The sequence below is a fragment of the Lepisma saccharinum genome, chromosome 3, assembly GCF_977018435.1.
Source record: "Lepisma saccharinum chromosome 3, izLepSacc3.1, whole genome shotgun sequence".
Classification (NCBI taxonomy): domain Eukaryota; kingdom Metazoa; phylum Arthropoda; class Insecta; order Zygentoma; family Lepismatidae; genus Lepisma; species Lepisma saccharinum.
The window spans coordinates 102,755,323-102,777,768 of record NC_139231.1 but is presented as its reverse complement, the minus strand read 5'-3'; the positions used below and the strand labels follow the sequence as shown (position 1 = coordinate 102,777,768).

Genomic DNA, 22,446 nt, shown 5'->3' with positions numbered 1-22,446 from the left:
AACTGACCTGCTGAGCCAGCCCAGCTTTTGCTTGATTTTTTTGCTGTTTCTTCTGTTTTACTTGTGTAGAATTGTTACTGCGGCAACAAAAATCAGGTGAAACCAATGCTGGCTCACTAGCACAGTTGATATAGCAATGACATGGTATCAGAGACCCAGATTCAATTTATAGTCGAGCCTGCATTTTTGACTGAAATTTCTATGTAGTATATCTCCTGTGTGTGCCAAATCATAAGAGTTAAAGTATTAAAATGGTATAGTTTGTTCTGGAAACTTATGTAAAAATACATTGATGGCAGGATGAGTGGGTTGGTTGATTTAGTTTATTTTACTTCGCGTTTTTGCGCTCGCGTTTTGCACGTTTTGTGCCTCTTGGCTAATTTGCGAAGATGGGGATGAGTGATGAAATGATGAAATTGATGAATGGACATACACAAACAACCAAGCCCGACCGGGATTCGAACCCGGGACCCTTAGCGTCACAGTGCGATGTGCCAACCACTCGGCCACAGGGTCCGGCAGGATGAGTGGGAACCCTGTTAGTACTAAGTCAACATTCAGTGCTCCATATCTGCTGTATCAGAGAGTACCAATACTATTATGGAATGAATATGAGAAATCAATCATATTTATGGGGAGGTTTCTCCTTGTATACAATAAAATAGACACTTGAAGATAGGATTGTGCAATTTTTTGATGACACTGTATAACATTATTATTGTAATCTCACTGTAGAATCCAGGCCACTCAAGAATGCTACATTGGTTGCACAGACGGTGGCTTTGAGGCATAAGGAACTCGCAGTTTTACATATAATCCGATTTTTCTCATTTGAGGATGTGCTCTATTTTTATTTCAGCCTGTTACTTCAGTAACTGAATAGTACTTTTTTTCCTGTTGCAGTTTCTTCAGTGCTCATAATGTTAAATTATCTAAATAAAATAATGTTTCATTTTAAAATTTTTGCATTTTGAATGTAACAGGATATTACTTCCTATTAAAAGTTTCACCAACATTTCATTTGTATCATCAGATCCTAAGTGCATCGTGGTTTTGTGGTGACTACTTTTGTAATGTAATTTGTATTTATAATGTGTTATTATTGGGATAGACTAGTTGAAGTGTTTATGAGAGTTGTCATGCATTAACCTATTTTACATATGAAATTTGCTAAATTTAATTGTTTTCATTTTTTGAAGGTCCCAAGCACCGTGTGGCAGTGAGGTTTTGCAGAGATATGCTGGTCGAGATGCAACACAGCCATTTGAGGCTGCAGGCCATTCTGCAGCTGCCCGGGAGACGATGCAGGGCTTCCTGGTGGGGAACTACATGGACCCTGAACAGGAGGTGGTGCAGGTTTGTAGAAATCAGCTTTTCATGGCATTATAAGAAAAAATAAATCCCTGATGGAATAGAGTTATGCATATGCTTTGTAATCAAGGGGTCTCAGGTTTCAGCCTTGGTGGAGTTGTGTTATGCAGTGGTTCAGATCCCATTTTGAAATGTGGATCCACCCTATTAGGTTAGATGAAATTGAGAAATTTTACAACAAATGACCTAATACCATGACAATACCTAATACCGACTGAGCCACCATGGCCGCGGTGGCTCAGTTGGTAACGCGTCTGACTACCATGCTCAAGGTCCCGGGTTCGATCCCCGGCCGGTTCAAATCCGGGAACTTTTCTAACGATGGAAGCGGCCCAGGCGGCCACCCAGCGTCGAATAACATGGGTACCTGGGGGAAACCCTGGTGGGTAAAGGTGGTCAGGGGCGTGATGCTGATCACATCACCCCCACTCACGACCCGATCAAGAAAGTGTGGGGCGTTACCCCCACACCCCCTATACGCCTTCATGGCGTGGTGCTATGCACAGGGGAACACTTTACCTTTTTTTTACCTTTTTTACCATGACAAAATACAAAGATTGTTACTGTAATTTAGTTAAGCAACTTTAATACGTGAATTGGGAAATAGATGACAAATGAGATGATAGCTGAAAAAATGCAGTTCACAAGAAAACTAGTGATAATGGGAAGAGATTAATGCAATTAGCCCAATCATAACATTTTGTGATTTTCTTCAACATAGAACAGTACATAAAGGAACATTGAAAGTCCCTGGACAAAGTCAAGTCAACTACATAGATCATGTATTAACGAAAGACTAGTATATTTTGTGATATGAAGACATGTAGAGGTCCTATAACCAGTCCATTCAGATGCACTGTTATATGTTCATCAAAATTTGCTAAGATTGGAAATTTAAATCTTCATTTTTCAGTGGGGGCTTTTATTTTATTGCATTCCCCATAATTAATAAGCACTGATTCTGAAATTTCATCATTATCGGAGTTATATTAAAAAAGTTATTCAAAATTAAAATATTGGCTTGTATTGTATTTATTTCCGTGCTCTATTGTAAGCATTGCAAAGAACGGGAAATTTTGTAGCTGTAATTCTTGTATTTCGCAATCTTTCTTTGCTAATTAGTACTCACAGTCGTTTCACAAGGTTTTCCATACTTTTGCAATGTAAAAAGGCACAAATTAAAGTTAATTTAATATTTTGATGAAATTCGTCCATGAAAATGCATAATTATGGTTGATCTTAGTTCATGGCTATTTTGCAGTGTTGCCAAATCATTTTGTACAAAGATCGGAAATATTGCAATAACATAAGGACAATAAACATACAAAATATTATCTTTTAGGTTAGTAAATAATAGAAAAATGTCTTAAAATTGTATGAAACATAACTTTATTACATATTTGAACTTGTAAAATAAGTTTACAGCAGTTTCTATTAAAAGGTACATTCGTGATGTAAAAGAAAGTAATGATTTGATAGTCTATGTGTCCATATCACAACTTGAAAGTGAAGGCTACCGGGATCAAGGCTTCGTAATAAAATATGGTTTCCAAAATGATGTCAAGATAAGTGTCGGGGCCACAAATTGGTAAATTTGGCTGAAATAAGTCCAAATTAGGTTACATCATGGACAAAAACTGAAATAGTTGTTCTTGAACAAAGTGAAATCATTGTATACTCAGGAATCTACATAACAGAAGTGGTGAAGTATAAATGATTTTTAGACTTAGAATCTGGACATATAAATGTTTAAAAGCCAAATCCATGTAAGGGAGGCTGGAATCTTCTGGTAACATACTGTATACTTCAACAGTAACTATAAAGTAAGGAACAAGTTTGATATGAAGATAGAACGTTTCGAAAATACAAATATGGCCATCTAAGCGTTAACAACAATATTGTTAAATTTTATAATATTGGTACATTTGTGACGTACTTGTAACAGCATTGTAAAATTACACGTAGCCATGACCATGCATTCCAAATATATATTAGATAATTTGTGAAGAATATAATTTTGTTCAAAAGTTACATTACTGTCTTGTTTGAGAATGCATAATTTGTGAAGTATTGTTTGATTGTATATATTGACTGTTTGATTGTATATATTGACTGATTAATTTTTCTTTTGGGTACATGTTTTAATATTAAGTTTATGTTCGCAACACACTTTGACATTGGGGTCGCAATCTGCTAGTTATTGCGCAAAATTTTATCTATTTCTGAGGCAAGGAATACATTTTGGTAAGGATTTAATACTCAATTAATTGTATATCCAACCAACCTCATACATCATAGGGTTTCCCCCTGCGGTTGTTGTAATATAATCCTCTCCTAATTGATACCGATCACTACCTTGTAAGAACAAAAATAAGGCAGCATTTTTAACACTGCACATGTAGAAAAAATAGTTGAAAGCAAGAAAATGGAACCTGAATAAACCAAAAGATCCGAGGATACAGGAACAGTATAGACAGGCAATGATATGAAACCAGAATGGAATAACATAAGAATTGTAGTACATGAAGTTACTGTCACCATGGTAGCCACTCCCTCCACAATGTAACATGCCATGAAGGCATATGAGGGGAATGTGGAAGTATACCGTACACATTCTCACTCTTGGCCATTTTATGGAGGTGATTGTGATGTGATCAGCACCATGCTCTGACAACCTTTTCCTCCAAGGGTTGCTCCTTAGACTTGGTGAACCACAGAGCTGCTAAATGCAGGGACATTGCGTAGAAAATTTCCACCTAAAATCGCCCACCCTGGAAATTGAACCTGCATGGTGTGGTTTAACTTAGCAATCCATTGATATAATTTTGTCTGGTGATTAAAATTGCAAGTTTGTTACGCTAGTTTTGTTTTTATGTGCTACCTATGCTTGTAATAAACAGAAAGCAGTTCATTTATTTCGTTCCTTTGCAGATGGTAGATGCCAACACTGTATCGTCTCCTCTGATGGATGCTGAGCGGAGCTTGGCATTTCTCCTGGGTCTCCATGCTCACTTCATGGCTAGAGGCAATCCTCAACAATTTGCGGAAGAGGGCTGTAAGCAATGGATAAATGCTCCATTTTTGAAGGGAGGTCTTCAGGTAAATGGAAAAAAAAATACTTTCTTAGGATTATTAGTTACATTCTAATTATTATGCAATTAAACATATATTGATATAATAAACCCCTTAACAGTACATAGGATAATCAGATTCATCTAATATAGGTATATCGGTGAACCGAAAATTTAACTGATCTGATATAGAGGGTGTTCGGCTAAAGGTAACCAAAAATACACACATGTATTTCAGCAGCTATGAGGTTTATTGAAATATAATTTGTATTATTATGCACCTTAGCTCTCAGATGTCCAAGTGTTTTTCAGCATCTGAGGTTTATTTTTGTGATTTATTCTCTAACATAGAAAAATATCATGATACATCTGTACATGTGAAGTTTTCTTTTGCATTTAATGCATGTTATTTTGCAGTGGATTTATTTATTGCCATGGTAGATAAATATGTACACTTAGTAATGGAGTGCAATTAAATAGTGCTAGGGTATATATGTTTTACTCATTAATGTAACTGAAGATATTTCTCTTAGGTAATTCAACCACCCAACCCTTATGAGGAAGAGAAGGGTGAAGCAAGAAGTACAAGTTCCACTGCTGCTACTCCTGTGTCAGGAACAACACCAACTGAGCCTAAGATACCAAAACTTGAAGATGTTTGTGGAAACCAGGTTCAAAAGTATGCTGTTGATAGAGCAACACCATTCCTTCAGGCTTTGGCAGAGAGCAGGTTGCAGGTACATTTTCATATAATAATCATGTGACTAATAAAATTTGTCTCCTCTTTCATCCTTCCCTCTTTTATTCTGTTTCATTTTTCTAATTGTGATATTTTGTAGAAAGTTGATTTAGTGTTGATCACAGATAGTTTTTCATAATTAGAGTAAACTTACAGCTAAAAGCATCCTCTTATTCAGTGTAGAGCGAGATGTTCCACACTTACCTCAACATGTAACTAATCTATCCAGTATAATTAGTTAACACATTCGGGTCTGGCCTCATAATACAGCATTTTTACCTCAGGCCTGCGGTTGTTGGTTGTTTTTCAAAAGATCATAGAAAAAAATATTTTTAATTTGTTTTTATTTGCCACACATTTCTCAAATCTACAAAGCTTCCTCTTTTCAATGAACAAAAATTTGTTAAATTTTCTTTTCATTTTCAGACATTTTTGAATATTTTTTTCAGCAATGTTTTGTGAAAAAAGAAAAAGTACAACATTGTAACAAATGTTAATATAGAGATATTTTAAGTTCGTAATCTGGAAATTTCAATAATTAACAATTCAAAAACTACATAAACTATCAATACATCTTTTGAATTTTGCATAAGAATACTTCTCATGTGCACATAACAAAAAAATAATTACAAATTACAGGTAATTAGCTTTTGTATGAAGAAGTTCGAAACATTCAGGAATGCAGAGAGCAACGTCACTGCTGGGGCAGTAAAATGTTGTGTCTTTTCTTGCCCACTTGCCAGTTTCTTTTTTGTGCCTGTCTTCACAAACTTTACATGACCTACAGGGCCTTGTCTTTTTCTCTGTAGGGGGATTTTCCTTGGAAAATGATGGCCTGTTAGCCTATCTGCTGTAGTTGACATTGATGTTTGACCTTGAATATCTTCCCCTACTTGGATGATGAACTCTTCCCTGTTTACTTTCTTATAAATTACATATGCATTCACCACTGACCTAATGAACAAATGGAATGCAGAATTTCCGCTATGCGGTCTGGACCTAAGGACGCCATTCTAAACAATGCAACATACATCAACTCGACAACAGTCGCAGGTGCGAGCTAAAAATAGGACATGAGTCACCTAGCGGTCGGAATTTCAACCAAGACGCTTGAAGGAACATGCACATGAGACGAACTACGAACATAGCCCGTAGTTCAATCGGCAAAGCGATTGCATACCGCAGGATGGGCTATGCCCGTCTTTCGTCCACATTGACTTTAAGTGCACTGCGGGCTATGCCCGTCATGAGACCCCAATGTGTTAATTAGTAGGGATTTAGATTTTAATTTTTTTTTCAAAGTTAGTGTTATTTTTGCCAAAATTTGTATTTCTAATTTATCACACTTTTCATTAAAATACACCTGAAATTAAACCAAGTAAAATTCAAGTGTCCTCACAATGCTGTGTCAACATTAAAATTTTGACGCTCCAAATGGGAATCGAACATCTTGTACCAAAGTTAGGACCATTAACTATTGTATCTCAACATGTCTTCCACTGGAAGAAAACCCCCCTCCCTCCTCAACTGGCCAGGGAATTGCTCTTCATTTTGGTTTACTGATAGCAGCTGAGTGAGCACTCATCTACTCATGTCGGCATCACCATCAGCTCAGTGCTAGTATGTGAGTGTATATTTTGTTAATGTGCAGTAAGGAGGGGAAAATGCTAGTTTTTAACACATGTTTATGAATTTTTTCATACAGGATCCGTATGTGAGGACATTTCTGAATATAGTAGATCGACACTGCAAACAGCATCATTTTATGTCCCATATGGATTTCTCGCCAGATCACCCTGTAGAAGAAATGGGAAGAATACTGATGGCATCTCTACTCAAACATCACAATCTTGGTCAGCATGTAATATTATTAATAGAACAAGGTAAGCGTTAGAAATTCAAATACATCATTTGTAGGACAGCCAGTACAATACTACTTTGAACCAATATCTATACCAATACTCTTACAAATTTCCACTAATACTGATGCTTGAAAATTGTAGTAATTAAAAGTTGTGTTCAAATTATTCATTAATATTAGTGTGTAACTATTGCATTACAACTATAAGCATCTTAGTGTGTAACTATTCCATTACAACTATATTAAGCATCAATATACCAGAGTTTTGCTTTAAAATACTTATGTAATCACAAAATGAAATTTTTCACACAATACTGGTGCAAAATAAATGCATAACTACAAATTGTGCATACTTTCCAGTATAGTTAAACTCCAAGAATGTGTCGCATGGCATTTTTGTTGATCTGTGAAAGACCAAAATGCCAGAAAAGTATCAGCTAGTATTGGTTAATAAATTCCAATCGATACTTTCCAATACTGATACATCGACATTAGTATAAGCTCAGCCCTTATTATTAGTCACATCAGCAAGAATGTTATTCAAAGTTTCAATGGGATACTGTAGATGGTTGTGTGTGTGTTTGATAGAACAGATTAATTGGGACACACACTTTATTGGTCGAAATAAGCAATTTGGTTTATGGGTACAATTACGGATTATTTTATCAATCTGATATTACTGTGAATATCCTGACATTTAGTACATAGTGAATAGTTCAATAGTCTTCATGTTTAATGAGCGTAACTAAGTGACTGCAACAAGTTTTGCTTTAGAAAAAGAAACGGCATATTTTGAAATTTATTTTAAAAATCAAGTATATGAATTTTCACTTTTATGTTCAGAAAAATAGTAAAAATATTCAGAGAATTGTGCACTAAATTAGAAACTACTTATGGATATACAAGATATTAAAATTATAAGTAATTTTACTGATACTAAGATATATCTGCCAATACTCATAGAGTATTGATTGATCAGTCGCTTCCCTAAAATTTTATATCAGTACTTTACTGTTATTGACAAAAAAAATCATATCAGTCCATCAACTTGCAGCAACCATAAAATTCAGTTGAATAACTGAAATAATTTTTGTAGATTTGCTGTCATGACATTTTACCTAACTAAAGTTTGTATTTCTGTTGTTGTAATATCTTTGCAATTTTTCTTATGACAGATATTGAAGGTATTGGAGGCCCTGTGAAACTTACAAAGCCCTTGACTGAAATGGTCAGAATAGTGCATCAAACCAAATGGAATCTGATAAAAACAAGGCAAGAGCAGAATAGATCTTACAAGGAAGTGTGTGCACCAGTTCTGGATAAATGCAGGTATGTTTCAATGAAGTACAGTTTATAACTCAGTTATGAAGTAATGCTTATTTGGTAGCTAGAGTGACAGTTTTATGTTGTTATACAGTACATATTTACTATTATTAAATGGCTTTGCTGTGTGGTCACAGCTGCTTCTAAATTTTTGCGGAGTTCAACCAGTAATCTTTCAGATAAGAGATAGGGTAAATGGAAAGTTGGGAAAAAACTAACATGAGGAGTTGAGTCATCACTTGTGTGTACGTTTCCACAGATTTTAAGTACAAGCATGTAATTCCAGATCAGAATTTGAAAGGAAAGGAATATGCTGGACTCAGGTCAAAACTCTAAAGGTCCTTTTCCACCAACACAGGCATGTTGCAGAATGTTTTTTAAGTGGCTTGACAAGTGCCCCACAAATGTCTCACCTGGTGGAACCACTCCCTGTGTGAATGAATGTATCCTACAATAGAATCTAGCATCTGTCCCTGTGCAAATACACACCATTTGGTGATCCCATGTAAAGGGACCTGGGACCCTTGGGCAAAAATATGGGAAACAGGTAAGAAGAGTTCAAAGTGTGGATGAAAAAATACACACACATACAGAAGATTACAATTAAGATACATTATAACTATGGAAAAAATATATTAATCAAAATTAAGAGCAGAAATGCTGACAGAAAATGAGATCACCACAGAAGGAATTTATATGGATGATCCAGATGCAACTGACAAAGAGATGGATTATCACCCTAGCACAGACAGAATAGGAAAAGTATGGAAAAACAGCAGGTAGTGATAACATAGACTCATAATTTGTGTCCTTTAAGGAATGGATTGGTATGAAATTTTAACCAATATCAATAATGTACTGATATATAACATTTAATGATACTGATAACCAGTATTCTATTGATTTAATTTTAAATGGCAGTCATCCATGAAGAACTTGAATGATGATTGATTCACTTTTTCCACTAATGTGCAACCACAATAAACACACCTAAGAATTGTATCTAAAGATATCTGTTTGGTGGTTACGCAGAGATAGGTAATTGACTCTGATAAGCTTACTTTTCATTTTTTCCGCACAAATTTTCTTCACAATCACGTTCGCCACCTGCCTGGTGGCTTCGTCAGGCATGTACAGGTGAAATCAATCTCGAAGAAAATTTGCGTAGAAAAAATGAAAAGGAAGCTTAGAGTAAACATCTAAGAATGTGAAAAATAATAACGATTGTACTTACAAGTAGCTAGTAACATTCTTCTATCGAATGTTTTGGACCTATTTCCAGGTGTGCCATTAGACGATTCCAGGAATTAAAATATGGTTAAATTGGTTAAAGAAAGAAGATAAAATGAGAAGGTAGAATCATGCATGGAAATTCTTGAAGAACCTCAACTTGTAGATTAGGCAAACTTAAATTCTCATACTTGTTAAAATCAACACAAAACACACAAACAGCACGATAAGAACACTTTAAAAGTTTTTCCAAGACGTGACGTGAGAAATTTTTTACTGTCATATTAAATTCTCATCTTGCCTTCCTATTTTATACTTTTTCTTTTAACCTTGTTCATACTGTACATGGTGAAACCTGTAGTATATATTTAACAGGGGATTGTGGCTAAAGACATTATAATGCAGGAGAATGTGTAATGTGGGAAAATTTTGGAACATTTTGTTCCTTCGGAGCAAAAAAGTAAAATGTATAAAGCAAGAAAATGTAAAATGCAGGAACATAAAAATTTGCATCCCACTGCTAAGGAAAACTTAGCATGTAAAGCATACCTGTTAGTGAGACTTCTTTTTGTAAAAATTTAATAGGTTTCTCTTCTGTGAGCTTCGGCCAGCAACCAGCTATGAGGTACATGCCTTAGATGACCTTCAGTTCCTGTACACTTTGCCAAGGTGGAAGAGGACTGTGAAGAAAATAATTGAGGACATAAGAACTTCCAAACACCAGCCTTGTGCAAAGCCAGAGGATATCCTTAATGCAAGCATCCAGGTATGGTCACTTTATTATATGTTGGCATTCTTATTAGGGGAAGAGAAATGGATGTATTGTTCAGTTCAGCATAGGTTTTGTCTTTAAAGTTTCAAATCAGAATGCATTCACAAGAATTTTTATTAAATGCGTTGGAAACTTTCAGTAAACATTCTTACTTGATGTGCAAACTACATGAAAAGTTCTCTTTTACACCCAGTAAAGTTACAGGTGGATGGATATATTACTGTCATGCCTCAGCCTTCGACCCTGTCCAGTAGTCATTCTGCACCAAATGTTGATTGATTGAGTTGGTGTTTTAAGTCCACTTTGTGCACAGTAAGGCTAATCAGGACTGGACCTGCAGTTTAAAGTGGGATACGAACCACTATGTGCCTCCACCAGGTATGGAACCTAGGACCCTTTGATTGCAACGCTGCACCAAATGTACACATGGCTTTGCTAATTGGTAGTTTTACAAGTTTTATGCATGCTTTCAATGTGAGAGTGGCAACATTGCTATTCAACCTACAAACAGTAACCTCAGTATGTAATCTACCATTTTGATCATTTAACATTACATTGTAGTGATATTAAGTTTTTTACAATAAATTTTCTGATGAAAATGTCCCGCCAATCCAAAAATAAAATTCCAAACATTACATGAGGTCCCTGAATGTTTCATTCCTCTTTTTAATTGATACATGCAACCATCCAGTTTTGCCTTCATAAAAGAAAATGTATGTTTAGACATTTACAAAATGAAGTTATATGAATTATATCTTTCTTAAAAATAACAAAATTGCAGGATTTTGCAGCAAGTTATAAGCTTAATTAAATTAGCTTCGTAGAATTTTTAGCAAAAAATACAGACTCTAACCCAGGTCTTTGGCATACCATACCATTGCTCTACCACTGAACTACAGAGCTTTGTCTGATTTTTTACTGTCGCTGTTTTACCTGCGTATCTGTCAGTCCTACTGCAATGGGATCTGTTGCACGTGAAACACTGTAGACGTCGATCTTCCCAACATAGAGATGTTATTTCATTAAATTAGGCACATACAGGAGATCTACTTCGTAGAGGAAATTGCAACATTGTGAAGCAAGATGATGTAAGGATGCAGTCTTCTCTTAGTCTCCAAAGTACAGTCCAGGGTGTACTATGTTGAGAGCAGGGGCGTGTGATGAAGTACATCTCTGTGTGTGCCTAATTTAATGGAATAACATCTATGGAAAATGAGAGACGTGGTAGTAGATAAATACAGAGAAACTCACTTTATCCGCGAAACTGTTTTTTCTTCATTCTATTAATTTCAGTGTCCAATGCCACCATATATTTCAGTCAGAAAGTAGAAGCCTGTACATAATTTGAAGGAAACTTTATATGACTGGAATTGAAAGTGCAGCAAGGGTAAAATTTAGTTACAGTACTTTCCTTTGGTTTTGCCAGAAAGTTACTCATTTTTCATATTTCCAGCATAATGGGACTCTTCAAATTCTAAGAAAGTATCAGCGGAAGGTGACATACTCTTGTAAATTGCATCAGTTAGACTCAAGTATGATACTTCTGATACATTTGTATCAAATAATCTTTCTATAATTTCTTATTTTGTCACTTTTCTACCACTTGTGGCAAATTGTAACAATGAGGATGAATAGCATTTTATAGGTTTGTCGCGTGTTACTCACAAATCCAGAATATAGAAAAGGAAAGTTAAAAATTGTACTTACGTATGTGAGTATAGTGCTCTTATTGTAGAACGACGTTTCAGAGATTGACTATCTCTTTCCTCAGGTTCGTATAAAAACTAAGTACTTGGCATAGTACTGCGTCAAAAATGTAATATGAGGATTGCGGTTAAGGGTTGGTTAGGGTACATTTAAAATATTAAGTTTTTGCTATTAGAAGTACATAAAAACCAAGCCGTTCCCTAATAAAACTTGTACAGTAGACATATTCACAGGTAAAAAAGTTAAAAAAGTTAAAATTCTAAAAACCCTGCATAAATCACAATGCAACCTGCAGGTTTGGCCTTTCCTACCCAACTGTGCTTATCTATCCACATGAAGGTCAATTCTCAACGAATATTTCCCCTCCCCTTAATTTTCTCGTTTCCCCTTATACTTGATTGAACAAAAACAAGAAATACAGTTTAAAATACTAGGGAAATGTATTAGGGAAGCACATGGACAAGTTGAACGTCTTAATAAGGAATGCTATAGATTACATTTGGAAGTTAGTGGGGAACTAGACGAAGTGACGTGGAACCACATTGAAGAGAGACACTTTAGAGCTGTGGATAAAGCCAAATTTAGGGATAGTAATACTATAGAGAGGAAATTGATGAAATTAAAATTGAATAGGAAGGATAATCTAGAGAATAAGAAACAAAAAACAGAGGAGTGGGGAAATAATGAGAACATTTTAAATTTAACCACCCACGAACCACCTAAAGAGTTGATTAGGATTATGAACAAGGGGCAGAAATTTGCAATAGGGGTAGAGAAACTTGAAAAAGAAGAATTCATAATAGCAGCAGAAACGATCGTAACAACTATTGACGAAAGGGAGGATAAAACTGAGGTTAGACAAAGGATACGTAATATTGTAGAACAACACTTGCAAAAAGAAATTAAAAAGGAAACGAACATGAAAGGGGGAGATAGAACACGGAAAGAGAAAGTAAACGAAAACCTAAGACGCGATTTAAAAAATGTAAGAAAATGGGTGAAGGCGAATAACGTATTTCTAATTAGGTCTGATAAAGAAAACAAGATGGTTATCATGGATAGAGAGGAATATCACCAAAAATTAGAAGATAGCTTTAAAGGTAACGATTTTGAGAAAATAGAGAAAGACCCTATTAATAAGATAAAATTAATACTGAAATTCCAATAATTTCTAATATTGTTCCTGTAGAGAGATCAAAAAAGGGGTAGAGACAAGCATTACATTGGGCACAAGCGAAAAGAAAATCCTTATTAAGGAAATTAAAGTTGGCAACATACCAATTGCTTTTGGAATACCTAAGACACACAAACAAGGCATACCACTTAGACCTATTATACCAACATACGAACATCCAGGATATGGGCTAGCAAAATTGCTGGTAAAAAGAATAAGGAAGGTAAATGAGAACACCCAATATAGCGTTAGGAATGCTGTAGAAGTTAAAGAATGTATAGAAAATCTGGAAATTGATGACGAGGATACAATAAGTAGTTTTGATGTTGTTAACTTATACCCAAGTGTACCGAGGGGGCGTTCGGGAGATTGTTTACTAAGGTGGCTGTTAGAAAAAGGAATAGACATCCTAACTGCTTGGGAATATGTACGATGGTATAACCTTGTAACGGAATATAACTTTTTCTATGTCAATGACAGTATTTATAGACAAAAAGAAGGCTTGGCGATGGGAAACCCCATTTCGGGTATAGTAGCGAGCATTTTTATGCACTTCATTGAGAAGGCAGCTTTGGAAAAAACAGGAATGGGTATTAAATATTATGGGAGATACGTTGATGATATCTTGATTATAGGAAAGGGGGTAGCACTGAACAAGGTTTTTGAAGAATTAGAAAAACAAGACGAAAGAATAAACTTCACTAGGGAAAACTTAAGCGATGGAAAAATCAATTTCCTGGATCTTAGTATCTTGAAAGAAGGGAATAGGATTAGAACAGGAGTACATCATAAACCCCTATTGGGGAACTTATATATTAACAAGGAATCGGCGCACCCCGAAATAACAAAGAAAAACGTATTCCTTAACTTTTTTATTAGGGCCGGTAGACTATGCAATAATGAAAAAGAAAAAGACAACGAAATTCGGTGGATAAGAAAAACAGGATTAAAAAACGGATACACAAATAGAGAAATGGATAAGATAGCGGAGAGAGCACGGAAAATTATTAGGAAAGAAGGGGATCAAAAAGAAGGGGAAAAAATCGAAAATAGGAGGGTAAAGTACGTTGGCATCCCTTACCATCAATCCGTATCGGAAAAAATCGGAAAAATAACGAGAGATTTTGGAATCGTTTGCGGGATGAAAGCACCAAAGAATGTAGAAAAATACTTCACTGATTATAAGAAAGGAAAGACAACTAGGGAAATACCGGAAAAACAGAAGGGGGTTTATCGAATAGAATGCCAATGCGGGAAGGAGTACATAGGACAGACAGGCCGAAATATGGGTAAAAGATGGAGCGAGCATGAAAAGGACATAAGGGAAAAAGTTCCCAAAACGGGTCTCTCAGAACATATTTTGGAAAGTGGGCATAGAATCGCAAAAAAAGAGGTAATCAGAAAAGAGGGGAGGAAATTAGGAAGAAACGTGTATGAAACAGCGAGTATTTGTAGGGGGGGAAGAATAATCTTAATAGGGACGAAGGAAATTTGGAAGAAGGGTGGATCAATTTCCTCAAAAAATGGGATAAAGCCTGGAAGATTGAACCCAATATCGGTTTCCACGTCACTCCGGAAGTTATGCAAGCTGCAAGAGAGGAACGTGAATTCACGTTGGATTTGTGACGTAATAAGGGGAAACGAGAAAATTAAGGGGAGGGGAAATATTCGTTGAGAATTGACCTTCATGTGGATAGATAAGCACAGTTGGGTAGGAAAGGCCAAACCTGCAGGTTGCATTGTGATTTATGCAGGGTTTTTAGAATTTTAACTTTTTTAACTTTTTTACCTGTGAATAGGTCTACTGCACAAGTTTTATTAGGGAACGGCTTGGTTTTTATGTACTTCTAATAGCAAAAACTTAATATTTTAAATGTACCCTAACCAACCCTTAACCACAATCCTCATATTACATTTTTGACGCAGTACTATGCCAAGTACTTAGTTTTTATACGAACCTGAGGAAAGAGATAGTCAATCTCTGAAACGTCGTTCTACAATAAGAGCACTATACTCACATACGTAAGTACAATTTTTAACTTTCCTTTTCTATAATGAGGATGAAATTATGATTACTTGAAATTCATGAAAGGACATTCACAAAGAAACACCCATGGCCAGGAAACCATTCGAACCTCGGTCCTTTGGTGGTGTTCCTTGTTACCAAGTTACACAGTCGCTGGTGCAGCCTTTTATTTACCCTTGGAAACCTTCTTCAAATAAACATTTTCCATGCTTTATTCTAGAGTCAAGATGCTTTGCTAGCAGCCGAATCTCAGTGCAAGGAAAGTGAAGAAGTCAATGAAGAAAATCCGAAGTGTGATGAACCTTTCCATGATCTTTCCCTGCCTGATGCTGAGAAGGAGGACGAAGAATGTGAAGATGAAGGAGATGAGGAGGAAGAGGAAGACAATGGCGAAAACAAAGTTTCTGATAAAGAAGAAGGTTTCCAATCACCAGAAAATGAAAATGAAATAATTTTGAAATTGAAAGCAGGCAACACAGATAAAATCATTAGCCTACAAGGTTAGTATTCTTGTATGTCCATTTTGAATATATAAAATAATATATCTTTTGACTTCCATTGAATGCTTTCTGTGTTGTTTGGTTTGGTTTGATTTGGTGTTGAAAGTTCACTTTGTGCACAGTAAGGCTAATTGGGGACTGGACCTACAGTTTAAAGTGGGATCCGAATCACTATGTGCCTCCACTGCGTATCGAACCAGGGACTTCTTGATTACAAGGCAACGATGCTACCACTGCGCCATTGGGGAGACCTCTTTCTGTATTGTGTATAAATATTCAGTAGAACCTTGATGTTATGCCTTTCAGGGGATCAAGATGAAAAAACTTTAAATGCATGAAAATGTACAATTTGGGAACATAAAATTGTCATTCCACTGTATTACTTAGTAATCATAAAAATGTAGAAGAGAAAAAGAACAAAGAAATTGCAACTTCAACTCTTTTCATATATTGATTTTGTAATCAGCTTTAAAATTGGTTGAGGAATTTGGTCAGTAGTGCAAATGATATTGAAAAAGGTAAATATGAAATTATTGTCATGCTGAATGTTTAAAAAGATATCTAGTTCTGGTCGGAGCATTTTGCAATGCATTAAAAGTGTCTAATGTTGTACCATGTACAGTGCAACATTGATTTTACATCTTTCTGGAAACAAGGTAATAAAATTTTTAAGTGCAAAAAATTTAAAATCTGGGAAAATTTTGTAATATTTTCCTTTTTTGGGACCATAAAGATTGAATGTGTAATGTGAGAAAATGTGAAATCACGGTTGAAAGTAGAACTGATATACTAGTTCACGTAGTGCTATATTAGCTTTATAATACCACCAAACTTCAAATTACCATTCTTTAGAAAAGCAAACTGCATATTTAGTGCAAACTCAGGGTATATGGGTTATACCTTTAATAGGGATGGACCGATATTAAATTTTCACCTATACCAATGAAGTACCAATATAAAATGTACCGATCTGGCATAATATTCAAAATGGCCTTTGAAAAACATGAATAGTTCATTGACCTCAGTAAATTTACATTACTAGATGAAGCAATGAAAAGGAAGCTGCATATGTAGATATTTACTTTAAAAATCTAAGTTATATGTTTATATTTCATGATAATTATAAAAAAAATGTCAGAATATTGCACTAAATTATAAGATATTTATAGGTATATCGTATTGCTAAAATTATTGGTAATTTTGCTGACAAAGTGATTTTGTATTACCTATTTTACCTGCATTAGCCGAAACTAATAGAATACCAAAATATACTAATGTCCAAAATTAAAGCAACAAACGGAAATTCTTTCCCTTGTGTCCATTTGACCACCTAATACGATCAAGTGATAGTAATATTTATGATGTCATGGACAACTGGTTTAAGATAGAAAATAAACTAACCTTAATGTGCCAGGATTTATCAACAAAAAATCACGATAGCAACAGGTTAAACTTGGCAAATCTATCAAAAAAATCACACGAGGAAAGGATTTCTGTTTGTTGCTTTAATTTTGGACACTAGTGTATATGCCCCACCCCTAATCTTTATATTGATAAAAATAATAACAAATTAACAGAATTTTGCACTAAATTTAAGGCTATAGTAATATCAAGTCATTTATTTATTTTACCAAAAACTGATACGCTAGTATGGCTGCATCAACTGATACTGATAGAGGGGTAATTCACCCCATCTCTATAAAAATTAGTATTGGTACATCTGCAATGCAGCTTTTGTTTCATCAAGTAAAGATGTGAGATGGATATTTAATGTGCGATATAACATTTTGTTACAGACCAGCGTCAGCCCTTAGCAACAGATGATGCTGTTATTTCAAGTTTATCAAATAGCATTGTGGATTTCATAACACAGGAGAATGGACCTGATGTGGAAACATTAAGGAAAGCTCTTTATTGCCAGGTAAGTCAGAGAAAGAATTTGTACTGGTTCATATACTGTTGTGTGCTTAGAAAAAGCAGCATCCAAACAATATAAGGTATAATAGAATTTGCATGCAGTTTTGTTACTGTTATTATTCAACATTTTAAGGACCAACTAATGCCCGTTTACACCTAAGCAGTAAATCTCTAAAACATTAAGACAATGACTGTATTTACATAGTAATGGGCTGATATGAAATTTTTTGCCGATACCGATAAAGTACAGATATAAAATTTACCGATACCGATAACCGATATTCCACCGATCCGATATAAAATTAAAAATGGTCCTTGAAGAACCTGAAATGTTCATTGATCTCCTTAATAAATGTGTGTTTCATGGTGACTACAGTGCAAAAGAAGTTGAATATTTAGACATTTACTTTTTAGAAAGAAGAACAGGGAGGTTATCCATAAAAATTACAACAAAATGGCAGAATTTTGCACTAAATTATCAGATATTTATCGATATATCGGATCGGTAAAATAATCGGTAATTTTACCGATAAACCGATACACCGATATGCCTATATCGGCCGATACCGATAGAGTACCGATTAATCGGTCCCATCCCTAATTTACATGCTAACATTCACCCTGGTTTTGACAGGGAATAACAAAAAAAAAATAATTATATCTTGTAAGGTGTAACAAAATTTAGGTTGAAGAAATTATTTTAGTAATCGTTGGTCATGAAGCACTGTTGCAGGTCACAATGGACATAAAATCCTCCCGACCCAAGGTTCCCTATCTCCACCTGTTCAGGCATCACCTATTTCTTGTTTTCTTTATGCACAATTTTACTGAATCACCGTGTCTATATTGAGCCTATTTTTGTATTGAACTTATGAATTTGTTAATTTTTTTCTTTAGGTACAGTGTGCAAATATTAGAATACAAGGCATAGAAATGATCCTGGAAATGCTTAAGAGAGAATATTTGATACCTTCTGTGAAGTATGGCATGCTGAATGGGTGGCTTGGTTTGGTTCAAGATAAATACAGTTTAGGGTGAGTAAAACTTAATTTTATGATAAACATATAAGATGTAATTTTAGTTAGGAGTTCCATGAGTTGTAATTTTCAGTACATTATTCATAATAGTATTTTCTAATCTTGTAACATTGAAGGAGATACAGTATCATGTTTTCATGCATCTCTTCTGTTCCACATTGAGCTTCCATCTGTCAGGTATTTTAAGGTTGAACCTACAAATAATTCTCAAGAATTTCTGTAAATGGGAGCTAATAGGAAAATTTCTGGGGAAAACAATTGTGAAAAGTCTAGTAATGAACATGTGCATGTGCGATATGACAGTTTTATCAACATACAACATGAACTAACATTTTGCCTTTTATCTGTCTTGGTATTCCATGTAGATAAAGAGAGTCCCACTTTAAACTGTAGGTCCAGTCTCAGTTAGCCTTTCTGTGCATAAAGTGGACTTAAACAGACTTCTCTATACGTGAAACGTCCACGGTTTCCTTTCAGTCTTTCTTTTCTGCATTCCTATAAATATTCTTTCTTCCTGCTTCATTCTTAGTACTGTTTTGTACATGTATTGAATATTCTAGTCACAGCAGAAGAGTAATGAAATGTAATTTTCTAAACTCTATTTTTTTAGGGAACCTCTGCCACATTGTTTAGACAATATCCAGTTTGTGACACCATATACAAAAGTGCAAGTGCTGCTGGCTCAGGCAAAAGTTATATCATGGGCAATATCTGCTTTGCGAGAACGTGTGTACTGGGCTGAACAACCAGGGAAAACCCGTGGCCTCAGAGGAAAGGGATGCTTAAACCAGGGTGCTCAAGGATGGCTAGGCAAATTACCATGGGCTAGGTAAGTTTGAATCATGCATGCGAGATATCACAGTAAGCAGTTCTGCTGGTGGTGTAATTCTTTTGAAATATTTTGTAGAATTTATTTATTTACTTAAGGTGCATATCTATTCATATTTTTCAATTGTTTCTAAATAAATAGTGCATATATATTGACACAAGAAACTTATCGTGAGCCTTGTGTTGGATAAAATAATCAGTGTGGTGTTTATAAATGTATAGTGAATAATAAAATATTTTATTGTGTACTTTTACATTTGTGGTGACTGAACTTTTAAAATTTACTCAATATTTATATTTACTTCATTTACATCTCTTGAAGATGATGTAAGTGAATCATGTTGAAACTTTGAGTGAATTAAAAGGTTCAAATATTACAAGTACAGTCCTCAGAAAACATTTGTACTTCTGAAAGTAAAATACCAATCACTTCTTATCAACTGTTACTATAAAATTAAATTTGTGTTTGTAAATTGTCAGGGGTATCATTTCACTTCTTGAATATTTTTAATGCATTTTGTTTTACTTTTATGTAGGTTTCTGTTGAGCATCCTAGGAATGTTGACAGCAAATCACCATGGGAATGAAATAAGTTTAATCGTCAACTCAGGAGTGTTATCGTTAATTCAGTCTCTTTTACGACAAATAGGTGAGAAATGTTTTCTTTGAGTTTGCAAATAAGGGCCATAAAATGTAATGTAGTTTACTAGGGTTGAGCCATTACCAGTATGAGCAGTATTGTTATTCAAAAGTGTAGGTTCAAATTATATCACCAATGAAGGCCGATACTTTTCCGGCGAACAGAACCCCAAATTCTGCACAACATGTTTGTGGAGTCTGGATATCCTGAAAGTGATGCAGATAAGCAATTTGCGTTTTCATAAAAGTTGTGTGGAAAAAGTGAATTTCATGATTAACTGACAACTATTTTAACTGTGATTGTCTTTTGTGTGAAACTATGAAAGTCTTTAAGTCCCACAGCATGGCCGTACGGTCTAAGGCAGAGGTCTCCAAACTCACCGAGCCATTGAGCTACTTCGCACATTTGTCAGGGGTATGCCTGATGAGCTACGAAGTATGGATTGAATATTTTACGATTCTTTGTTGGTTCATGAAAACTGTAAGATAAAATCATCTTTTACAACACTGAGATGCCAGGGGCCTCATGTTTGAATCTCAATATGAACATGTGTTTTGTTTGCGAGTGTCCCTTCATCAATTTCATAATATCATCACTCATCATCACCATTGCCGTTAGCCAAAAGTTGCATAAAAGTGACACTAAATAACAAAAATTAATCAAATAATCACCTTATTAATTTCCCTGTAACATACAGAGTCTGTCATTTCTTAGAGAGAGTTCAAAATATGTAAATACTTTTGTCACAAACACAGTAAAATTTAAAAACCCGTAATCATTATCATCTTGCTTCTTGCCACGTTAATAAGAAGGATAACACTCACTTTCACCCACAATATTTGGGCATGTAAGGGGTGACCTTCTGGTAATGCACCCAAAAGTCAACCTCACTTCCACATAATACACCCCGGTAACTGCTTCTTGTAGGTCAACGAGGCTCGGGCATCCGGACCTAAGGCCAGCATAATCCTTGTAGGGCTGCATGTGAGTTGTCCTGCATTTTGTCCTTATATGTACTGAGTGCCCCTTTACAGCCTCTGCTTTTTAACTCTAGTAAAAATATTTTAGGAAAAGAGAAGTGGGAAGTTTCCCTCTTTTTACAACTTCTGTGCCTCTTCGTCTCTCTTCCTTTCACTCTCTCTCTCTTTCTTTTTTCTTTCCTTCCTTCCTTCTTTCTTTCTCTTCAGAGAGAGAAAAAGAGAGAGAGAGAGAAAGAGACACTTCCTTCCCACCCCCACCCCTAGGGGTGCCTCTTTCCCTCTCTCTTTTCCTCTTTCTCCAAAAAAGAGAGAGAAAGAAAGAAAGTGATTCCACCACTCTCTCTCTCTCTCTCCTTTGAGGAGAGAAAGAAAATAAAGAAGAAGAAGGGAGAGAGAGAGAGATCAAACAAACTTTTTCTCTTTTCGAGAAAGAAGGAGAATTGCTGACGCACCTACAACTTTCGAATCAATCAATCATCCTAAATATTTGTTAGGCTGGGTGAATAGGTTGTCACAGATATTAGAATGAACTGTCCAGATGTCCATTTATCGGCAAAAGCAGATCTTTTGTCCAAAGTTTTACTCAAATATTGCTGCTATTATCTACAGTCCATTCTAGCCAAACACCTCATGAGCTACTGGCAATGACCCTGCCAGCTACTGTTAGCTCGTGATCGACGGTTTGGCTATCCCTGATCTAAGGCTGCATGCTTTGGGCTCTGGCTATGGAACATGTGTAGTTTCGAGTCTCCTGGGGAAGATAACAACTTTTCTCCTGAGATTTCGGCTTGTGTGTGGGACCAGTGGCCACCCATCATCATGAGGAATTTGGGGAGTTTCAAGTGAGTAGCTTAACCCGGTCATGGAAACCTATAATAACAACCGGGAGGTTGATGTGCTGACCACACAGCACTCTGTAACTGGTTGGATAACGATCTCAACAGGTGGGAGTGAGACCGGCAGTGGGTAGGTAGGTCCTGACCCTCTCAAGCTGTTGTGCCACGGGTTATTGTTATGAATGTCTGAAAGTTAAAGTTATGTAGATTAATGTGGTTAGTTACAATGGAATACTTACATATTTATAAACATTCTCAACAAATTAAATTATTAAAATGTTCAAGAATTGGTGTTTGTGTTGGTATTTGAGATTCAGTTAGAGTATTATCATTAATTTCAGTATTGGTAAATGTGCTAATGCTTCAGCCCCAACTTTTGCCTCTTGGTGTGTACATGCTAATATGTATATATGCTATAAAAATTATTTAGTTGA

General features: G+C 35.5%; 1 protein-coding gene across 1 annotated transcript in view; it reads left to right on the top strand.

The window, feature by feature from the left end:
- HERC2 (E3 ubiquitin-protein ligase HERC2) overlaps window positions 1-22,446 on the top strand; it is a 186,885-nt gene that overhangs the window by 62,518 nt on the left and 101,921 nt on the right. Inside the window, exons 24-34 of the mRNA XM_083119057.1 lie at window positions 1,200-1,356; window positions 4,303-4,470; window positions 4,976-5,179; window positions 6,887-7,064; window positions 8,218-8,371; window positions 10,181-10,361; window positions 15,495-15,774; window positions 17,571-17,695; window positions 18,589-18,725; window positions 19,339-19,557; window positions 20,093-20,205. Coding sequence (XP_082975183.1) covers window positions 1,200-1,356; window positions 4,303-4,470; window positions 4,976-5,179; window positions 6,887-7,064; window positions 8,218-8,371; window positions 10,181-10,361; window positions 15,495-15,774; window positions 17,571-17,695; window positions 18,589-18,725; window positions 19,339-19,557; window positions 20,093-20,205 — 1,916 coding nt within the window. The remainder of the gene's footprint in view (window positions 1-1,199; window positions 1,357-4,302; window positions 4,471-4,975; window positions 5,180-6,886; window positions 7,065-8,217; window positions 8,372-10,180; window positions 10,362-15,494; window positions 15,775-17,570; window positions 17,696-18,588; window positions 18,726-19,338; window positions 19,558-20,092; window positions 20,206-22,446) is intronic.